Source organism: Saccopteryx bilineata, chromosome 2 (assembly GCF_036850765.1).
Source record: "Saccopteryx bilineata isolate mSacBil1 chromosome 2, mSacBil1_pri_phased_curated, whole genome shotgun sequence".
In the NCBI taxonomy this organism is placed as follows: domain Eukaryota; kingdom Metazoa; phylum Chordata; class Mammalia; order Chiroptera; family Emballonuridae; genus Saccopteryx; species Saccopteryx bilineata.
The window spans coordinates 94883164-94905558 of NC_089491.1; the positions used below are offsets into that span (position 1 = coordinate 94883164).

Consider the following 22395-nt stretch of genomic DNA (forward strand, 5'->3'; position numbering starts at 1 on the left):
CCCTAAAAAAATACAGTGTGTCTGTAAAGTCATGGTGCACTTTTGACCGGTCACAGGAAAGCAACAAAAGATGATAGAAATGTGAAATCTGCACCAAATAAAAGGAAAACCCAGTTTCTGTAGGATGCGGTGGCAGCATGTGTGCATGCGCAGATGACATAACACCGTGTATACAGCGGAGCAGCCCACGGCCATGCCAGTTGAGATGTGGACGGTACAGAGGAAAGTTCAGTGTGTTCTGTGGCTCGCTAAATTCGAATCCGTGACCAAAGTGCAACGTGAATAATGGCGCATTTATAATGAAGCGCCACCACATAGGAATAACATTACTCGGTGGGATAAGCAATTGAAGAAAACCAGCAGTTTGGTGGAGAAACCCCGTTCTGGTAGGCCATCAGTCAGTGACGAGTCTGTAGAGGCTATACGGGATAGCTACCTAAGGAGCCCTAAAAAATCTGTGCATGAGCCCACATCAAACTGCACTGAATAGGTATGAAACTGGAAGAGTTTTCCTTTTATTTGGTGATTTCACATTTCTATCGTCTTTTGTTGCTTTCCTGTGACCCGTCAAAAGTGCACCATGACTTTATGGACACACTGTATTTCTATCACTTGTAGCCACAGAGGTAAGATTCTTGAAAAGTAAAGCCAACATCTTATCCTACAAATGGATGAATTACAATGCCAATCGAATTCTCAACTCACAGGGCATGAGCTGTTCAAGTGAGGAAATTGGTTGGGAAGGGGTGTCCTGAAATCTGGAATGAAGGGATTTGGGCACACCTGATGAAGCTGGGGATGTTGAGCCCCTAAATCCTGCCAAGCCTCTCCGCAGGGAAAGCAGGCCTTCCACCTCCACCTGAGGTTAGCCTTGCTTCACAGCAACGCGGGCAGCGGCCTTCCCTGGAAGGGCCTTCCCTGAGGTAGTGTCCTTGCGACACACTGCTTATCTTCTTAGAAACTGCTTTCACCATCTCTCTTTATTTCTATAACCAGACTCAAGTCCCAGCGGGCCCTGAAAAGTCAAGTACAAAGTATGACCTATCAAGAGGTGCACTACAATCCAAAAGAACTGCTGAAATTTTTCAATTTATATCAACATATATCCAGAGACCATAAGAAGGAATAAATATTATGGTTATGAGGGTAATAGTGAAAGGAACAGATTAAATTGCATTTAATATGGCTCCAATAAGCAGAGATTTGAGATTCAGTGGTGTAACACGAGGGGTTTCTTCAGTAACCACATGTTTAGGCATTTTGGTCCCTTCTAAATTTATTTTTAATTCAGAGATGAGGTAGCTAAACCCTTGTCACCTAGTGATCTCTCACCTATCTTCCAAAGGTAGCCCAGCCTCATTTCCTATAATCTTGAACACATTTCTTCAGTTATTACCAAGTACCTGAGAACTGTTCATCACAACCACTGAGTTTACTTTGCTAACTCTAGGTAACCAATGAGGCTTTTCCTAGAAGAGTTATGCACAATGCCATCAGAGACCTGGCAGAACAAAGAAAAAACAGCCTTGCAATCCACTTGTGTTTGGTCCTTATATAACTGCAAAGCAGTAACATGGTCTTCACCAGCAATTCAAGGAGATGCTTCAGTAAATGGCTGAGACTTTTATCACATAACCTTACTAGGTTATAAATATCTTGAGTCCAAGGCAAAGGAGTCCTTTTCTAGTATCTAAAACCTATGATTCTGTGTGTCCATTCACTTTTCTAAAAAGTAAATTGTTTTCCTTTATTAAAACAAATTTACCTTTGTCCTTCCAGATTGTTTGTCACATTTTGCTAGATTCAAGAGTTAGGTCAACACAGCCAATGGGCAGCTCACATAAAATCTGCATATTTATAATCTAAGATCCACAGGGCTATTCAGTCAATATCTTTCTTCTGTACACCACTGGCACATTCACTTATGTCTTTATAGCCCAATTATATCTCCTGGCTATACAAAAAGTTAACGCATTAAAAACAGAAAGAAGTTCCACATCTACATATTGAATTAAAATTTATTTTAAAAGGCAATGTTTTATATATCCTTTTAAAAAATGAAAATTCAAAACTCTTAGAATTAAGCAATGAGGTTTCAACATTATAAAGTTATTTATAACAGTAATCAAAGTACTGGTAACATTTTACCCTTATAAAAATGTCACAGAATTCACAGCACAACTTGGATCCTTAATGATTCAAGTTTCTTATCTTACACAACAACGCTCTGATCAGTTTTAAGGTAACTTCCCGCGGCGACACCGTCCTCGCCGCTTCTGTTGCCACTGTCCATTGGCTCACACAGTGGGGTAGCTGGCCGCAGTGGCGATGCCACAGTGGTTGCTCTGGTCTTTGGCCATTTTTACGTAGCCATTCATGCCCCATTCTGATCCCCAGCTGAAAGAAGATTGTGTTTCCCATTTTATACAAAGAATCAAGTACACATTAGCTTTATTAATAATACTAGCTAATACTTAAAATAGTATTTAGCATTTATCAGACGCTAATCTAAGTGCTGCTACATAGACTTATAAATATGTTAATTTCCTTGGGTCCTTATTTTAACCTATTAAGATATGAAATTGAGGCAGAGCTAGGATTCCAACATAGCAGTCTATTTCCAAAGGCTATCTTACACATTATCAGTTAAAAAACTTTAGCTGTGAAAATTGCAACTGATAACCCTGAGGACTCTGAGATGGGAAGCAGACTGCAATGGCAGGGCATCCAATGAATAACAGCAGTGATGCAAATAGGTCACTGAGCTAGGGGACAAATTACAGGATTTAAAGCAGCAGCAGAAGCAGATGTTTCTGCTCACTGTATCTTGCTGAAAAATTGAAGACAGAAAAATGAAACTAGTTCTCAACCCTGCAGGTAAAAAAAAAACAAACCTTTCACCTGAAACCTTTTGGGCCAGATGTGTTTCTTAACTAAGATTATTTTCAGGCCCTGGCCAGTTGGCTCAGTGGTAGGGCATTGGCCTGGTGTGTAGACAGATGTTCTGAGTTCGATTCACGGTTAGGGCACACAGGAGAAAAACTCATCTGCTTCTCCACCCCACCCCTCTCGCTTCTCTCTCTCTTCCCCTCCTGCAGCCACGGCTCAATTAGAGCAAGTTCGTTTTGGGCACTGAGGATGGCTCCATGGCCTCCCCCTCAGGAGCTAAGAAGAGCTTGGTTGAGTGTCTCAGATAGGCACAGCTTAAGATGGGTTGAGGTAAGAGGAGCTTGGTTGAATGCCCCAGATAGGCAGAGCATCGCCCCCTAGTGGACTTGCCAGGTGGATCCCAGTCAGGGTACATGCAGGAATCTGTCTCTGCCTTCCTCTCCTCTCACTGAATAAAATAAATATATATAAATATAAATAAAATTTTGAAATATAATGTTACAAATACAAGGTGGCTATAGAATCTTATAATTGAACATCAGAACTTCTGTGTTGTGGAAAAAGATTTTTGGGATTTAGAAACTGAGCATTTTGGGACCTGAAAACAATAGTAACTCCAAACAAGGACTCCCTTTTCAATGTCAAATATAACATCTGGAGTATTATACCTGTTCTTGACAAGCCAGTATTTATTGCTCTTTGATTCTGCTCCTTCAGAGCCGTAGCCAACCACCAGAACACCATGATCCAGGTCTTTGCTGCTGCAGTCTGGTTCGTAATAAATGCCTGTGAGAGTAAAATTCAATGTTGGGGTGAGAAGCTCCAAGTGACAGGTGACAGTAATCCACCCTATCAACCACAGTTGATAAGCATCTCAAAATTCAATGAAATGTCATAAATTTCAAATAAGATTTACATATTTGCCAAAAAAAATAGAAATGGCTGATAAAAAGGAAAAAGTCAAATACAACTCACTAGAAATCAATAAAATTTAACTAAATCCAATATATTTGCTACTTTAAAAAAAATTTCCAGTAAGATCTAGTTATCAAGACTAATATGATTTAGTCACTCATCTAATCAGCATAATCCTTCCTACTCCTAGAATGTCAACTAAAGGCTCTTGCCTAGGGAGCTTTATATATAGCTGTTTTTTTGGTTTTTGTTCTTTTTCTGACAGAGACAGTCAGAGAGAGGGACAGACAGGGACAGACAGACAGGAAGGGAGAGAGATAAGAATCAATTCTTTGTTGTGGCACCTTAGTTGTTCACTGATTGCTTTCTCATATGTGCCCTCATGGGGGGAGGGCTGGCAGGGTGGGGGGACTTCAGCAGAGTGAAAGCGAATGATCCCTTGCCTTGCTCAAGCCAGCAACCTTGGGCTCAAGCCAGAGACCTTTGGGCTCAAGCTAGCGACCATGGGATCACGTCTATGATCCCACATTCAAGCCAGAGACCCCCTGCTCAAACTGGATGAGCAGTGCTCAAGCCGGCGACATCTGGGTTTCATACCTGGTCCTCCGCATCCCAGTCCCATGCTCTATCCACTGTGCCACTGCCTGGTCAGGCATGAGCAGTATAGTTCTAAATTTAATACTAAGAAAATTTTTGGAAAAAAGGCCCAACAATTAGAGAATAGTTATGTAAATTAGGTTGTATCTATAGAATTACATAGCCATTTAAAAATATTCATGACTAAAGTCTGCCATAATGAAGTAACTGTTTGAGATAAAAGTAAGTATACTGCTTACAAAAACTAGGGGATATTTTATTGCTTCATATTCATTTTTAAAATATCCCCCGTATATTATGAGCAGTATAGTTCACAGGGGGTGGATGTTGGGGGGTAGTTAAGAGGGACAAATATACGGTGACAGAAAATGATTTGACTTTGGGTGATGGGTACACAACATAATCAACAGTTCAAATGCTATAAGAATGTTTAAATGAAACCTGTTTATGCTCATTGATCAATGTCACCCCATTAAATTTAATTTTCCAAATAAAACTATAAAAATAAATAAATAAAAATATTCAAGAACAGTTTGTTATCATGCAAAAATATTTGCCTGACATCAGCCTAAAACACTGAGGACCCAGGTCTGAAACCCCAAGGTCGCTGGCTTGAGTGAGGGATCAGCTGGTTTGAGCGCTGGCTCACCAGCTAGAGCGCAGGGTCACTGGCTTGAGTGTGGGATCACAGACATAACCCCATGGTCACTGGCCTGAAACCCAAGGTCGCTGGCTTGAGTCTAAGGGGTCACTGGCTCATCTGGAGCACCCCAGTTAATGTGCATATGAGAAAGCAATCAATGAACAACTAAGGTGCCACAATGAAGAACTGATGCTTCTCAGCTCTCTCCCTTCCGTCTGTCCCTGTCTGTCTCTCTCTCACTAAAAATATATGTGTGTGTGTGTGTGTGTACTTAAAGTGGAAATATCATTGTTGAATGCACACATTCAAAATTCTACAGTCCTGAAAACGACTCCATACCAAAAAGTTAATCGTGGTGTTTTCCAATTCTGCCTGCCTGAATTTCTATGATACAAAGACAAACACCTACCTTCATTATAGAACTGGAACGATGAATGGCCTGCATCAATAGCAACAGAAATGGGCCCCACAGTGGCCACTGCCTTCATAAGGGACTTCTCCCGCTGAGGTACGTCCACAAAACCAGTGTCATTGGCAGCAGAAAACTCGGGTCTGTAGTTACAGGTATTTGTGTCCTTTTAAAGGTAAATGGGAAACAGACTTAATGTTAAAGATAAATGAGAAACAGACTTAATGACTATCATCCACATCTGGGGGAACATTAGTTCCAAGACCACAAGTAGCTGTTTGCACCTTAATGATTTCAAAGTCAATTTTGTTTTATAGTAGCCCAAGATGCAATATATTATTGGTTGTCTTAAAATTGAAAAATTAGTAAATGTCTACCTGTCCTTAAGAAATTTTTCACTATGAAGAAATTTGTATTATATGCAGAATAGTGTATATTCCTCATGTTACATAGAAGTTAGAACAGCTATATAATCAGAGACCTGTGCAAAGGTTGGTAATTTGTACTGACAATTCTGACAATTTGTATCTAAAATGCGAATGCTGACTAAAGTGTCTGTCATTTCTGAAAATGTTCAACTTTCAAAAGCAGAGCTGGAACAAGATAAGGAGCTTAGTTTACCCTTCCAAGATACGGATAGGATTCCTCGGTGTCCAGGCCTCCATTGTCTTTAACATACTGGAAGGCATTATCCATTAGGCCGCCACTGCAGCCCTGATTGCCGTAAGAGCGAGAGCAGTCCACCAGGTTCTGCTCACTCAGGGAAACAAGTTTGCCAGTTTTCCGGAACATCTGTCCCTCAAGGGAACCAGTTGCACTAAAAGCCCAACAAGAACCACATTGACCCTAAAAATTAAAAAAAAACCTATCAGTTTATAAGACAAATACAAAGACCAACAACTGATATACCTAAACAATCTTTAAAAAAACCCAGCGAACTGCATGTTATTCCAAAGTAGGGATGCTGTTCCTTTTTAGCCTTCTTGAGGGAAGTGAACGCTGTCATACCTGATTCTTCACAGGAGTGACATAGCCTTTGTCTCTCCAATCCACAGATGAGGGAATCCTAGCAAAGATGGGGTCTCGGAACACTCTTCCGTTCCTCTGCTTCTGGTTTTGAAAGCCATTCATAACCTGCCTGAATTCTTCATTGGTCTATAAGGAAAAGTAAATAAACTGTTGAAAAAGCAAGAGGTTATTTTGCTAAAATACTGAGGGAGAGGAAGCACAAAAAGTGAAGCCCCCCCATGCCCCACTCACCATGTCACCAAAGGCATTCATTGCCATGGTGAAGCCATGTTTCCTTTGGCTGTACTCCCGATTGTGAAGTTTGATCATTTTCATATTCTTCTCCCACACTGCTCTCCTCCATTCTTCTTCATACTAGAGAGACAAACATATACCATATTGTAATCATTTCTATTGAAAACCCAACCCATCTTCACCAAGTGGATTTGCCAACAGAGAGGAAGAGAAAACATGGCCATGGAAGGCTCTTACACTTCCGGGTGCTATTTTCAAAGTTCCAATACAGGAACATATACCCATACTGTGGTCATTAATGGCTGCCATTAAGTTATTGCCTTGGTAAAGCTGACCGCCCTAAGCTACTCTCTGGCTATAAACTTCTAACAGCAACGGCCCTTCTCTGTGGGGTCCCTCCGGGCAGATTCAATGTTACCAACCGCGCCATACAGTCTCCTGTGTGTTGCCTTCCACTGGTACCACTGTACATCCAAACTGCGATCAAATTGTGGAGAAGCTGAGACTATTCCTAAGCAAAGGGCAGCCAGAAGAAGAGAAGGATTCATGTTTCAAAAACCTAGGAAGGGAGGAAAAAAGATTTTTGATTAGACCAATCCTCCTGAAAAGAGATCCTACTTTCTTCTGAGACGTTAGTCACTATGGTGGGGTTAAAGCATTTCAATTACCTTCCCAAGCATTTACGGAAGGTCTGTGGAAGAAGGCTCAGGATGTAGGTGGAGAAAAACATGCCAACGACTTACCAAATAGTGGAGGTATATGATTCAGCCATCAAAATAAAAAGCAGGCGGACAATTGCCATAGGAACTGAAACAGACTTCACTGCAATAGCGCAATGAAAACTTAGGTTCTGACAAGGCTCTCAGGGCACCTCATGGGTCAGAATTTTAAAGCGACGACTAGGGAACTGTTGGTCCAGGAATTTACTCAAGGTGCCAAAATGACCCTGAAATCTTACTAATCGGGATACCCGGTCCCAAGTAGGGACAGGGATCCCCAGGAGTTATTTGTTCGCCTTACACCTTTCTTCTTGACGGCTGTTCGGCACGGTGTGAGATGCGGCCACCAGTCTTTCTGAAAGGACTTCCCAGGAAAACTCAGACAACAGTGCACCTAGCGCTCTGCTGTCCCACACCTGGTCTCCGTTGCCAACACCCCCAGTCCTCCCCCAACGCAGGCGACGCGATCACGTGGCTCCTAGCAGTACAGAGCCCGGTTCCCGCACCAGCACCGGCCCTTCTCCAGGTGCTCGGAGCACCCGCCGGGCCAGTGACGCAGGCGCTGCAGGCGGGGCTTCCCGGGAAACGCCGCCCGCACACGCCCGCCGCTCCCACAGGATGTTTACTCAGCGCTGCTGGCGCTGGGAACAGGGCCCCGCGGCCCCGCGCCGGACCCGTGTCCGCCACCGCACTGGGGCTGACCGGCTCCCGCAGAGGGCTCGAAGCCCGGGGGTCTCAGCGCCGCCCTGGGCTCCCCGAGCCCTCCTTCTGCCCTTGCCCACCTCGGGCTGGCGGGGGTCAGGGGCGAGGTCGGCGGCGCCGACCAGCCTCCCCGCGGTCGCGCACGCCCTCCCGGCCGTGTCCCTGCATGGGCCCCGCTCCCAGTCCCTGTTTCGTCGCGCCTCGGCGACAGACTGACCTGTGGCAGCCACAGCTGCGCAGCCGCACTCCTCGGACACACTAAACTCTAAGGTCTTCGAGGCCCTCGGTTCTGGCCCAGTTGCGCCTGACTCAGCCTTTAAGACCTGGGTTTCGGCCCGGCCGCCCCGCCTCCAAGGCCTGCACGCGCCGCGATTGGCTTAGCCGGCCAGGGGCGGGGCCCCTGGGCGCTGGGATTCGCGGTGCTTGACATGGTTCGGTCCCAACTCGTCCCAGCGTTAAGTTGTCTCTACCTCAGTGGAACCGGCGGAGGACAACTGTGGATAGAGTCCTGCTCCTGCCTGGGACCTTGATCAACTACTTCGTATTCATGCGCTTGGCAGGTGGTTTACGAAAAGCTTACAGGAATCCCCGAGTGGATTTTCAGTGTAGCCATGTGTGTCCTTTGGTCCTAGGATTTTGAGTTAAAAGCTCAGGAGGGCTGGTAGTGGTCTAGTCTAGTCTAGTGGCCTGCTTATTCTGCAACAAACTGTGAGACAGACTGCAAGAAGGAAGAGTTCCCAGACCGATGTGTGCTCACTGCAGCTGGGTTTGGGAAGAATTTTGAGTGGAATAACAATGTCCAGAACACAGCGTGTAATGGTCATGGACCAGATCTGCAAGGAAAGGGAACAGACTGTGTGGGTCCAGGGAGGGCTGGCATTTGAACTGCTCCTTTCCTGTGTGCCCGAGGCAGGGAGTGTTCTTCCCTCTCAAGCCTTTCTCAAAAGAACAGAAAAGAGTTATTTACAGAAGACATTGGCTTTATCAAAACAAAAGCATTTGAGAAGGGCGGAAACTGCTTTTACTTCCCTGCTCTCTGCATTATGGATCCTTGTCTTCCTTATTATCCAAGCTGCTTCTCTTGGCTTTAAGAAATGTACTTTAATAACATTTAATGCCAGGGTTTAGGTTACGCTGTTTGAAGAATGATTTTAGATGGAGAAATATATGTAGCTAAAGGTTTAAGTAACTTAACCCAGAAATGTTTTTAAAAGGTTTTCAATTATTAAAAAACATTCATTGTAAAATATATTTTATAAAATAAACATCCCTCGTCCCCTCCCTCGTAACTTTCCTAGGTTTTGCTTTATATTTTTCCACAAAAATGGAGTCATAGTGCATGCCGACTTGTAAACTCTTAGTTAAAATTTAAAAACTTCACAGAAGCACTATCAGACAAATATTTTAAAAATCAATTTATTAAAAGTTGTATTTTATGTGATTTGGAGTAGAATTCCCTTCCCTCTCAAACAATGCCAGGAGTACAAGTTCTCAAGTGATTACAAAGTACATTGTATTGCATATGGCTGGAGGGTGTTTGTTTATTTGTTTGTTTGTTTAATCATGACTGTCAGCACAAGTGGAAATAAATGAAGACAATCCACATAAAAACAACTTGCTATAACAAGGGAGACAATTGAAAGACAGTTGGGGTGAGGAAAAGCTTTATAATGAAAAAAGGAAGCTTCCCTAAACCCTGATTAGAGGCTGTGTCATGGGGACGCTGTAGGAGGAACAACTAAAAATGGAGCATCTTATGTGATTGGCTTGGGGTGAATAATTGAGAAGTGGAGGCAAAAATAAGTTGGAAGCCATTCAACAAGTTCTGACTGCTCTAAGGTGGATGCTATAGGGGTTTCTATTATAGGTCAGAGTACTATTGTCATATAAAATCTAATGACTGTTCTTTTGTTTACTCAGTCTATCACGAGAAATCTAAGTTATTCTAACACGTGGGTTTTACAATTGCCCTTGGGTCACAGCTCCATAAGATTGCACAGGGTGGAAAGACCTGCTACTACATGAACGCCTGCACCTTAGGCAATTCGCGGGATGCTATGTGGCAAGTGCTGCTCCAAAGAATGGCATCTCCTTTGTTTCTTCGGGTGTGATACAAACAGAATGAAACAAAAAAAAAATGGACTCTATTGCAAATTGCTCAAAACCTAAAATTGATCAAGAAATACCTGAATTCAGGAGAAACACAGAAAAATCTCATTAAGGCAAGTGGAAGATATTACTCCAACTTGTGACTTTGATTTATATATAATCTATTAAATAATGCATTCCAGACATGTGCTGTTACTAACTATTGTATTCCTTTTCTCCTATTCCTCTTTCTTTGCAAAATAACTTGGTGAGTTATTTTGCAATAACTAATTATTAAAATGGTCTTGTTTTAGTTAAGCAACCAAACCTTAGCCCTGCCTTTGATAAAATGCAGTTGGCAGAACTTCCTGATTACCACTTAAAATGCAGTGTCTATGAAAGTATCTTCTTGTGTGATTTGTCTAGATTTATTTTGCTCAGTAGTAAAACAGGACATAATTCTTGCCTTATCTCTGGAAGAGAGATGATAAGGGAATGAACAAATCTGATGTGGTCAAAATGATAGAGCCACTTGAAGTCTCTCCCCAGTATAGCCTCTCCTTGCAATTTGTTAAAAAAAATCATGAAGCCAAGACATACTCTTCAGAAAACATTATCTAGAAAACTGTACTTGGAAAATGTTGGGGGGGTTTTACCTATTATCATTTATAATTTTATGGAAAAGAACCTGCTTTTGATTAGATGTTCACATGAAGCTGCTTTTAAAATAACTTATTTTTCTGAGCTACCGTAACCTTACTTTTTCCAGAGGGCTAAATATTCAGCCAATTTGTTATGTAAATTAATCAGCAAGAATTAATTAAACTCTTACTCGGTGCTCACTGTCCTCTCCTGGTGTAGTTTGTGCTTTTATTTAGACACATCCAACATCTAACTTTACTGACAGTTTTTCTGAAGCTTAGCCTTTCCATTTTAAAATCTGAAATTAACTGTAGTCATCTTTATTTTATATCATATGAGTACAGCCATGACTGATATATTTAAATGATATTATGGCAAAGCCTCTTGATGCAGTGGATAATGAAGGAGCTGACCTTGTGGGATTTTTTTTTCCCACCCCTAAAAGTATAATCTACAAATTCTGTTTTGGATACCAGAGGATCTCTTCCTCATATCTCAAAAAGTATTTTCATGAAACAAGGTATATTAGTTGCCTACGGCTGTTGTAACAAATTCCAACAAAATTGATGGCTGAAAACAACAAAAACTTACTCTCTCAGAGTTAGGGAAGTCAAAAGTTCAAAATGGCATCGCTTGGGCCGAAGATCAAGCATTGGTAGGGCTGGCTGTACTGTCTGTAGTCTAAATGCTCAGATTTTACTTCTCCTGGTGACTTCTGGTACCCAGAGTCCAGTTTGCAATGTAAGTGATAGAGGCTGTGGGTGAGGGATGAGGGCAAAGTGCCCCAAGTTCAGCTTCCTTTCTAAGCCCTGCTGGCCTAAAAGATATTAACGTAACTCCTGCACTGGAGATAAAAAACTTGTCACACGCACCCCCACCCCTTTCATTTTGTACTCCCCACAGCGGGGACCATCCTCATCTGTAAAATGGGCATACAATGGCACTCATCTCCTGGTTGGTGGTTCTCAGTGTGGGTTCCCTGACCAGCAGCAGCAGTAGCATCAGTGGGAACTTGTTAGAAAAGCCAATTCAAGGCCCTGGTCGGTTGGCTCAGCGGTAGAGTGTCGGCCTGGCGTGCGGGGGACCCAGGTTCGATTCCCGGCCAGGGCACATAGGAGAAGCACCCATCTGCTTCTCCACCCCTCCCCCTCTCCTTCCTCTCTGTCTCTCTCTTCCCCTCCCGCAGCCGAGGCTCCATTGGAGCAAAGATGTCCCGGGCGCTGGGGATGGCTCCTTGGCCTCTGCCCCAGGCACTAGAGTGGCTCTGGTCACGGCAGAGCAATGCCCCGGAGGGGCAGAGCATCGCCCCCTGGTGGGCAGAGCGTCGCCCCTGGTGGGCGTGCGGGGTGGATCCCGGTCGGGCGCATGCGGGAGTCTGTCTGACTGTCTCTCCCCATTTCCAGCTTCAGAAAAATACAAAAAATAAATAAATAAATAAGAAAAGCCAATTCATCAACTCCATCCCAGACCCACCAAAACAGAAACGCAGGACATGGGAGTCTGAAAGCTGTTTCACAAGCCCTCCAGATGATTCTGACTAGGCTCAAGTCTGCAAACCACAGTCATGGGGTTGTCGTGACGTGGCCACATCATTTCAATCTCTGCCTTTATGGACATGTTTCCCTCTCCTTTTCTATCAAATTTCTCCCTACTTTCTTATAAAAAACACTTGTGTCTGCATTTATCTGCCCACCCAGATAATCCAGAGTCATCTCTCCTGTCAAGATCCTTAATTTAATCACATTTGCGAAATCTTTGCCAGATAAGTTAACATTTACAAGTTGCAGGAATTAAGACCTGATTATCTTCAAGGGCCATTATTTAGCTTACTACACATGGGATAGATAAAAATCAGTTTCTTGGCAAGGTTGATGAAAACTTTGTCTAGGCTGGCTTGGCTAAGACAGCCAGGCCTCAACTATATGTGTTCTCCCATGCTCTAACTTTTTTGCTCGTAAGCCTGGCCATAGCCAACATTGCATGCCTCGACTCTCCTGCTAGTGCAATGTTTGACACACTTGCTTTTTAAGTTTCAAGACTTCCGCACAGCAGCTTTTTTTGCCCTTCTCCCCTTACTCTTTTCACAACCACCTATCCCATAGTGTCTGTACATAAAATCATTGCTTACCCACCCTTTTCCCAGACATTTCTGGTTTAGACTTTGACCATCTCCTGATTGTAACTGTCCCCATTAATAAAGTCTTGTCTTACTAACGTAAATTCTTGCATTTTTTTTCTTTTGACACCTTCTATCATTATAGTAAGCAGTCAACACAGAGAAGCCCTTTGTGCTGTTAAAGAGTCACTTGCATATATGTGTGCCAAGAGGTTCATTCCATAAGAAAGTCATGGCCATCTGTGGGAACCTGGTGCTACTGGAAATTACGGCTTTATTAGAAAGGATTCCCATGATGATGATAGTAGTGGTGGTGATGATGATGATGATGGTGATGATACTGATTGCCAATTAACAGGTTCCAGACACTCCTCTAAGCCAATTACACATGCTCCTTCATGTACTCTCCACGACAGTCCCATGACTGTGGTTTGCAGACTCAAGCATAGTCAGAATCACCTGGAAGGCTTGTGAAACAGCTCTCAGACTCCCATGTCCTGTGTTTCTGTTTTGGTGGGTCTGGCATGGAGTTCCTGAATTGGCTTTTCTAACAAGTTCCCATCGATGGTACTACTGCTGCTGGCCAGGGGACCCACACTGAGAACCACCATCCTGGGAGATGGGTGCTATTCTATGCCCATTTTGCAGATGAGGACGGTCCCCACTGTGAGGAGTACAAAATAAAGGGGGGTGTATGTGTGACAGGTTCCTCTCTCCAGTGTAGGAGAAACGTTAATGTGTTTTAGGCCAGCAGGGCTTAGAAAGGAAGCTGAACTTGGGGCACTTTGCCCTCATCCCTCACCCACAGCCTCCATCACTTACATTGCATACTGGACTCTGGGTACCAGAAGTCACCAGGAGAAGTAAAATCTGAGCACTGAGACCACCCTGAGATAAACAACCAAAGTTCTGCTGGGCCAGGCTCTTGACCTCTATGCCAGCATACCTGGCGTCATGCTGAAAGGAGGAAGACAGGTGAGCCACACAGAAGGTACGCTGCCACCACAGGGCAGGGCCTCCACATCTTCCCACTTCTCCCACCACCACCGGCTTCCAGGAGGGTGGTTTACCCTAGCCTAGGCCTCCGGGTGTTTCCTTGCCTGATTATTTCTCAGAGACAAAAGCCCTGCAGCTTACCTATGATCAATTCATTGTCACATGTTTAAACATACCTCTGATAACAATTCTTCAATGACTCATGGTTTTGAGAAGCTCAGATATTAAAAAAGTGTGGTTCATTCATTCACCAATTCTAAAGACACACATTAAACATTCTGTATAAAAATTGAGACCACAGAAAGGAAATAGAACCGTATAATCAAGCTTCATTGATTCCTATATGATTTTTTCAAAAGCCAAAAACAAGGAAATTTTTTTAATAGAAGCTTTGAAAATTGTGCTGAATCACTGACTCCATTCTGGTGGCTTATTTTATTTTATCTTATGTCTTGTGTGTCCCCTCAACCCTCAGTGGTTGCTGCCTCCCTCGGCTGGTTTCATCGTCCTCACAGTTGACCTGCAGCTGTGGGTCAAACACTCTAAATGTTACTCTCGATTCCATGGGATCCACTGAGGAACCCAACTTCCACTTTGAGAGCTGACCCACCCTCTGAATACGGAATCTGATCTGTCTTCGGGATCCCTGCTAACACGGCCGGATGAAATAGCATGTGAGAGCTCAGTATAGGACACAGATCTATCTCATCCAAGGAAGCAACAACTATTCCCTTAAGTGATTTCATTATTAACAGCATCCTGGGCCTAGATGGTGGTCTTCTGCACTGAAGGAGAACTCAGGAAGATGGCAGAACACACAGGTTCTGCCAGTCTCATAGCCCAACTGCATATTGAGTTAGTAAGGCTTAGAGTCTGGTTGTCTTGACTGTTTCCTCACCCAGCATTTTAGGGTTATAGTCCAGGGAGCAAGGATCACACATGGTGGCCATTCAAAAGCTAATTAGCATCTACACTGTGAATATGGCATGTGTGTCTTTTGAGTCCCTCCACTTCTCTGCACAGACCCTACCCCTCACATACACCTTCCCAGTTGCTAAGTTTCCAAGGGTGTTGTGTAAAAAGTAACTGATGTGCAGTGCTCGGTGATAGTGCCCAGTGATGGACGCATGACTGTGTGGAAACTGAGTAGGATTTGACTAAGAAAATTTGGGAAATGATATGAGTCTTTTCTCTGAATTCAAAAAAGGAAATGGGACTAATGATAATTTGATATAAGAAAAGTGTTTTAGTTTCACTAAGAGAACAAACAGAACTAAGTCACATGTCTTGTCTCCACAACAAAAGCTTCTTTAGGACAGATGATAGGGGAACCCAAAGGTTAAAAATTTGGCTTCTGTAATAGTAAATTTTATTTGTAATGAATAAAAGATATGTAAGGGTTGGGAAATAGTTCATCTGTTTGCCAGTCTCTCCTGATGGCTCCCTGGCTTTTACTTTGAAATATAGTAGAAAGTTTACCTTTGCAGGAATGTCAGGGAAAATTGACATTGAGGAGGAACCTGACAATTAGGGGAGTTTAAATCACAATAGTCATTTGTAAAAGCCTAGCCCAGGATTTACTGGGAAAAGTTAAAACCTGTAAATTAACTAGAAACGTAGTTCACCAACCTTAAATCTTTACTTTGTATCCTAAGAAACCAGGAGGTCTTTTCACAGACAATTCCCAGGGGACAGATGGTCCCAGAGGCTCCAGGTCTTGGCTCTGCCTGGGGACACCTACCCCCAGGCTGCCTTGAGGATTCACCAATGACACCGGATAGGACCATGCTGATTGAGTCCGTGTTACATCAAAAGAACTTGCAGAGGAGAAGTTTCTGCAGCTGAACCCCCACCTCTTGCATAGTGTTGCATGACTAACTGTGCAGACATTTCCCTTTTTCTTCCTTTTGTTCCTGAACCCTATAAAATCCACCAGCACCAACAGAATGTAAAGGCAGTTCTTTTGGACAGGAGTCACCTGCCTTCTCAAGTTCCTGCTGTTTGACAACACCCTTTATACCTACTCAGTCCTCATCTCTATTGTCTTTAAAGGTGGCAGTTAACCCTAAATCCAGCTTTGTTTTCCAGTTACACAGAGACTTCGTTTTATAGTGTTGGGTTCCCTTCTGATAGACACACAGAAAAAATAACTATCACTAAGAGAGAACTTATTGCCAATTTGGCTCCAGCTCCCTGGGAGCCCTGGTACTTGACCAGAGCTCAGTGGGTCTCAGGTGGGTATAGGGAACTTCTGCTCCCAGGACACAGAAATCCTAGTCCATCTTCACTCTCCTTGAGAATCTTAGAAGTGTCACAGAGAGTGTAGAACTACCTTGTTCCTTAGCGAGTCCCTAGAACCAGAAACTAGCCAGCAAGAATCCCTTAAGATCTCACCATCCTGTCTTCAGGGTCCTGGTGGATTCTAAAACTCTGAGGGAGTCCACCCAGGCAGTGCAAGAGGTCCCTGTGGGTGGCATTTGGGACGGTAAGCCAAGTAGCTCTGATTGCCTGTCTGATCCCCAGAAGTGAGGCCTTTCTCTGCTGCCCCTCTCCTAGGAGCTGTAGGACATTGTGGAGAAAGAGGAATAGTTTGAGATGCATGAGGAAAATGATAAAACGAGCATGGACGCATGCCTTGTGTTAATCAGGTCAGATGGTATAATATTGTTGCATTTCCCCTGTTGAGCTCACTGAAGATCTAGGCCAGGGGTCCCCAAACTTTTTACACAGGGGGCCAGTTCACTGTCCCTCAGACCATTGGAGGGCCAGACTATAAAAAAAACTATGAACAAATCCCTATGCACACTGCACAGATCTTATTTTAAAGTAAAAAAAACAAAACGGGAACAAATACAATATTTAAAATAAAGAATAAGTAAATTTAAATCAACCAACTGACCAGTATTTCAATGGGAACTATGTTCCTCTCACTGACCACCAATGAAAGAGGTGCCCCTTCCAGAAGTGTGGCGGGGGCCGGATAAATGGCCTCAGGGGGCCGCATGTGGCCCGCAGGGCTGTAGTTTGGGGACCCCTGATCTAGGCATTGTACCCAACAGTCAACAAAACCTTTTTTTAAGCACAGTGGGGAATTGCCATTTGAACAGGAATAATTTGATTACTTTGCTCAGCTGATGAAAAGGTAAAAAATTGGGGAGTTTTCCTGAACTTTTCTGTTTTATCTTTCTGATTTTTCTTTCAGATTGGAGAAACAATAAAAAAGCATTTATGCTTTCTCTTCTTTCTGTTCATTATTTTGATTGAGGTGGAAGAGAGAGTTGATAAATAAGAATTTTTTTGCTGGAAATACTAAACTTTGATAGCCAAAATTGCAGGATATCCCAAAGCTGCTGTCTTGAAGCCTTTCTACATTGCAGCCATGTTGGCATTAAAATAGTTCATGGAAAAATTATAAACCAATAAAAGTACAATTTTCAGTACCTCTTAACCCAATTCACTACCCAGTTGCACTGGCTTTGGAATACAGATAACTTCAATTTCATCTTTGATTGGCATTAACTTTGAGCAAATGACTTACTCTCTCCAAGGCTTGGTTTCATCGACTATATAATGCAGATAATACCAGTGCCTTCATAAGGTTATTAAAAAGTAAATATGATAACACAAGTGTTAACATAGCAGCCATTTACAGAATTTCTCTCTCAAAAATGGACATGTCCTTATTAATTGTCATTCACTCCAAAGTCACACTAACGTTACAGCAAAAACTATTGCCATTGAGATATAGGCTATTGTTCATGTTTATTACATTTAGCACTCATCTAGAACCTTACTGTAAGGCATTAGAGAAGGTTTTAACTTGATCTAGGGAAAACATTTCTCAATGACCTTAAAACCATGGGAGCGGTATCCTTTCCATTGGTGATGATCTTCTTCCAGATGTCTTCCATTGTTTAACCTATTGTCCTAAGAAGGTCTCCCCTCCAGGGATTCTCTTGGACCTATGAATGGATTTGAAAACTACTAAGATGAGTGATGGCATTGCACAATTTGCTTTCTATTCACTCTGAGGAAAATTGGTGGGTGTGAGACAAAAGGTCTTGTGGAGTTTAGGCCTAATTCACACAGCCCTGGCCCTGAGTGCCAGCTCTGAGCCCAAGTGACAGGGGTAACTGGGCCCTGCCCTTCCACCAGCTGTTGGCCACATCTGTGGGGATGGGTTGGCTCCATTTCTTCCTTTGCAAATGTCCATACTGTTCCTCTAGTAATACTCTGTGAGGCGTTGGAGTGGGAAGGGCAGGGGGCTTGAGATAATGACAGCACAGTGGCCTGATTCAGGAAATGGTGTTTTGTCATTCATTCATTCTACAGATCTGCACTGAGTCCCTTTTAAGTTAGACCCTGTGCTGAGGAATCACTGATGAGCTAACAACTGATACAGGCCCTGTGCTTATATCCAATGGAGCAGTTGGCATGAATCAAATATTCTTTTTCAATGACATGTAGACCGGTCCTTTCTTTCTTTCCCGCTGACCTAATGGTTTTAACAATTTCTCAATTCAGGGGTCTCCAAGTGGTAAAGTTCCCATATAGCCATCCTATCCCCCGATAGAAGGAGCCTCAGAAAATATGCAGCCTCCTCTTCTTCAGATTTTGTCAAGAAAAAGAAAAGTCCTGAACAACATTAAATAAAAGATTCCAACCAAGGCTATCTAGTGCCCTTTATCATGGACCAAATCTACCCCGTTGATTCAGATGTTTCCGCCCTAATAACAGGGCCCATTGGCCACCACGTCAGTCTGCTCTAGCTCACGGGATTATGATCTGCTGTTTGGTCTCAACCTTCAAGCAGTTCATCACTGACCCTCAGGCTGCCCGTGCTGAATCTTTTTGGTGACCTCACTATTAACCTGTTCAGGTCCTTCTGTGTTAACAGAGAAAACCAGGATTGATATTCTGATTAGAGAACAGGTAACAATGACATGGCGCAGCCTTTGAAGTTTAACTAAACACAGTGACCACCACAGAGTTCTTTCTCAGGGGGCAAAATGTTTATCTTAACATAATATGTACAGAACCCACCACCTTTCTATCAACCAAAATATTAGCAAAATGTCTAGGATCATAAATGGTATCAAATAATACAAATTCTTCTATTTTAGATCATATACTATACTATGGACATCTTTTATTGTATGTGTGTGTATATATTTATATTTCATTGTTCAACCTGTGAACAAAAACGGGGTTATGTAGTAAACCTGACAATCTCAGTGGCTGAAAGTAACCTCACAGAGTGATGTAATCATACATTCTTAACTGGGCAGGTCATGCTGGGCAGTCAGACCTCAGACCTGTCACTTCCTTAGTAAAAGGTTAATCTTCGCCTTAAGCAAGCCTTGTCCATTGTTCTTGTACATCTAGGTCAACACACCTTTGAAATTCAGAATAATCTTTTTTAGACCCCTCACAAGCCACCCTCAAATGGGCACATGATCTTGTACTTGCATACCGCCCCTATTTATTATAAATGTTAAATGTTAGCTATCTTGTACTCATCAATGTAAATGAAGTATGCATCTCATCATTTTACTATTTATCCAATCAGGGATTTCCCCACTCTGCTTTCTCCTGCTTCCTTAACCTACCAGCAGTGGATTCTATGCAGCTTTTTTTTGTATTCCCTCTTTTTATTCCAAATGCATAAAAAGAACTGCAAAACTGCTCCTCCCTGAGTATTTTCTCACACTGGTGAGATCTTGCTTCTAGGATTAAATAAAATCATAAATTTTCTATAGGTTTGGACATTCTCATGTCAACAGATCATATCACAATTCATTTAACACTCTCTTTTTCTCTTATTGATGGTCATTTAAGTGCCTTTTTGCTTTTTATTTACAAACAATATTGCAATGAATATCTTTGCACATCTATCTTTATAGATGTGTACAAATATTATTATAAAACTAATTCTTGGAAATAGAACTGAAAAGAAAGTTCTAAAAAATGTTGCTGAAAGAAGTTATTCCAGTCTGACCTGTGGTGGCTCAGTGGATAAAGCGTCGACCTGGAATGCTGAGGTAGCCTATTCGAAACCCTGTACTTGTCTGGTCAAGGCACATATGAGAGTTGATGCTTCCTGCTCCTCCCCCCTTTCTCTCTCTCTCTCTCTCTCTCTCTCTCTCTCTCTTTCTCTCTTTCTCTCTCTGTCTCCTCTCAAAAATGAATAAATAAAAAAATTAAAATAATAAATAATAAAAAAAAGAAATTATTCTGGTGTGTACTACCCCCATCGGTAGTGAACGAGAATTTGCATTTCCTCACCACTTGCAAACCAGCTCATTTTATAAGCAAAATGTGGTCTAATTGTTGTGTTCTAAAATTGAGAACCCAATGTGCCAGTGACTTTATATACACAGTTGGAATTGACATAATTAAATTGGCTCCTTGCAACAACAATGAGGTAAGAATTGTTAAGGTTTTTTACAGTTGAAAAACAGTATGTGAATTAGGTGTATGCCCTTAGGCAAACAATTGAAGTTCTCTGTACTTCTAGGGTTTCTAGTACAAAACGGAAGTGTTGACACTGTTATTATGTACTGCATGGGTGTGATGGTCAATGTTCTTTTATTTTTTATTTATTTCTTCTTTTTTTCATTTTGTGGCGGTCAGTTTTATGTGCCAATTTAGGTAGGCTACAGTCCCCAGTTGTTGAATCAAACAGTAATTTAGGTGTTGTCATGCAGGTATTTCATAGACAAGATAAAAATTCATATCAGTTGACTTTAATTAAGGGAGATTATTTTAGATAATTTGGGTGACTCTGATTTAACTAGTTGAAATGTCTTAAGAACAGAGCTGAAACTTCCGTGGGACAGACGCAGTCCCACCTGTGGACTGAGTTGTACCCCAGAGTTCTGAGATGTGTTTCCTGATGGCCTGTCTCACAGATTTCAAGCGTGCCTAGCCAGCCTAACAATTGCATAACCTGGTTTCTTCCCATAAATCTCAATATAGTCTCTTACTGTTATGCCTCTCGGGCTGAACTCAATGTGGATATGTTAAAAAACATATAAGTACTATGCATATGCAAGGTGTTCCGTGGTGCCTGTAAGTCATGTGATGGACATGACACTTCTTTTTTTTTTTTCCTTTAATGCATTGTGTTTACATAGATTCAAGTGTCCCATTGAGTACATCCCCGCGATACCTCTGCAGTTTAAATGTGCTGGGGAGGATGGCAGCATGGAGGGGAGGCAGGAAAGTGTGGGAGCCGGCTCTGTTCGGCTACCAGCAGGCTGTATAATTGTGAGTAAGCTATGTACTCCCTCCCTGCACCTCCATTTCCTCACTCATAAAATATAAAAGGAAGGAGTTTCAGAATTTCACCAGGTGGACTCTAAGGACTTTTTCTGGACTAAAATGTTTAGAATTATGAATTTGCTTTATATTCACACATAAGATTTAAAATCATTTCTTTTTTGTTGTCAGCTTGGGGGTTTCATTTACGAACAGTTGTATTTATCAGTTTGAAGTGCACAGGTTGGTGGGTTTCTCCACCTCAGTTATCTGCCCACTTTCCTAGGCTTCTGGCAATCGGTGATCTGCTTTGGTCGCTACAACATTGTCTTTATCATAATTTCATATGAATGAGCTCATACAAAAAAGAAATGTTTTCTTTTGTGTCTGGTTTCTTTCACTAAACACAATGCTTTTGAGATTCATATGTATTATTAATAGTACATTTTGTTATAATTTCATATTGTCCATCTGTATTTCTTTTAAAATAGGCAGTTTACATCCTTTGTCCATTTTCTTTTGTTTTTACTTTTTCTATATATGTATTTTATTGCCAAACATGCACATAAATACAGTATATTAAAACATACATACATATACATATGTTTAATGAGTTCATACTAACTTTCCAAGTATATATTGTGTTATACCCTAATATTTCTCTCAAACAGGCTTTAAAAATGTTACATATCTATAAATACAGTTTTAGTTAGACTTTTATACCTATTCCACAGAAGTTGTTTTATAATAAATCACTACTGTCTTCTAATTCAGTGTGCAATCCTTATTCCTTATTCCTTATTTTCCTTGGCATGATGGCAGATCCCTCTCTTTTCCTTTTTTTTTTTTTTTTTTGTATTTTTCTGAAGTGAGAAGCAGGGAGGCAGAGAGACAGACTTCCACATGTGCCTGACATATATCTACCTGGCATGCCCACCAGGGAGTGACACTCTGCCCACCTGGGGCGTTGCTCTGTTGCAACCAGAGCCATTCTAGCGCCTGAGGCAGAGGCCATGGAGCCATCCTCAGCACCCGGGCCAACTTTGCTCCAATGGAGCTTTCGCTGAAGGAGGGGAAGAGAGAGACAGAGAGGAAGAAGAGGGGAAGGGGTGGAGAAGCAGATGGGTGCTTCTCCTGTGTGCCCTGGCCAGGAATC

At 42.3% G+C, this 22395-nt stretch overlaps 1 protein-coding gene across 2 annotated transcripts; it reads right to left on the bottom strand.

The window, feature by feature from the left end:
- Positions 1-2000: 2000 nt before the first annotated feature.
- LOC136324472 (procathepsin L) lies at positions 2001-8508 on the bottom strand. Of its 2 annotated transcripts, XM_066257396.1 has the most exons (9): positions 8355-8441; positions 7460-7538; positions 7139-7275; positions 6714-6836; positions 6462-6608; positions 6075-6299; positions 5454-5619; positions 3558-3675; positions 2001-2397 (listed from the first exon to the last, which is right to left on the bottom strand). In XM_066257396.1, the coding sequence occupies exons 3-9, from the start codon at positions 7262-7264 to the stop codon at positions 2298-2300; spliced, it is 1005 nt and encodes a 334-aa protein (XP_066113493.1). In that variant the 5' UTR covers positions 7265-7275; positions 7460-7538; positions 8355-8441; the 3' UTR covers positions 2001-2297. The 2 variants fall into 2 exon arrangements, with proteins under 2 accessions (XP_066113493.1, XP_066113492.1); XM_066257395.1 differs by lacking the exon at positions 7460-7538 and having other exon boundaries at positions 8355-8508.
- Between the last annotated feature and the right edge of the window lie 13887 nt (positions 8509-22395).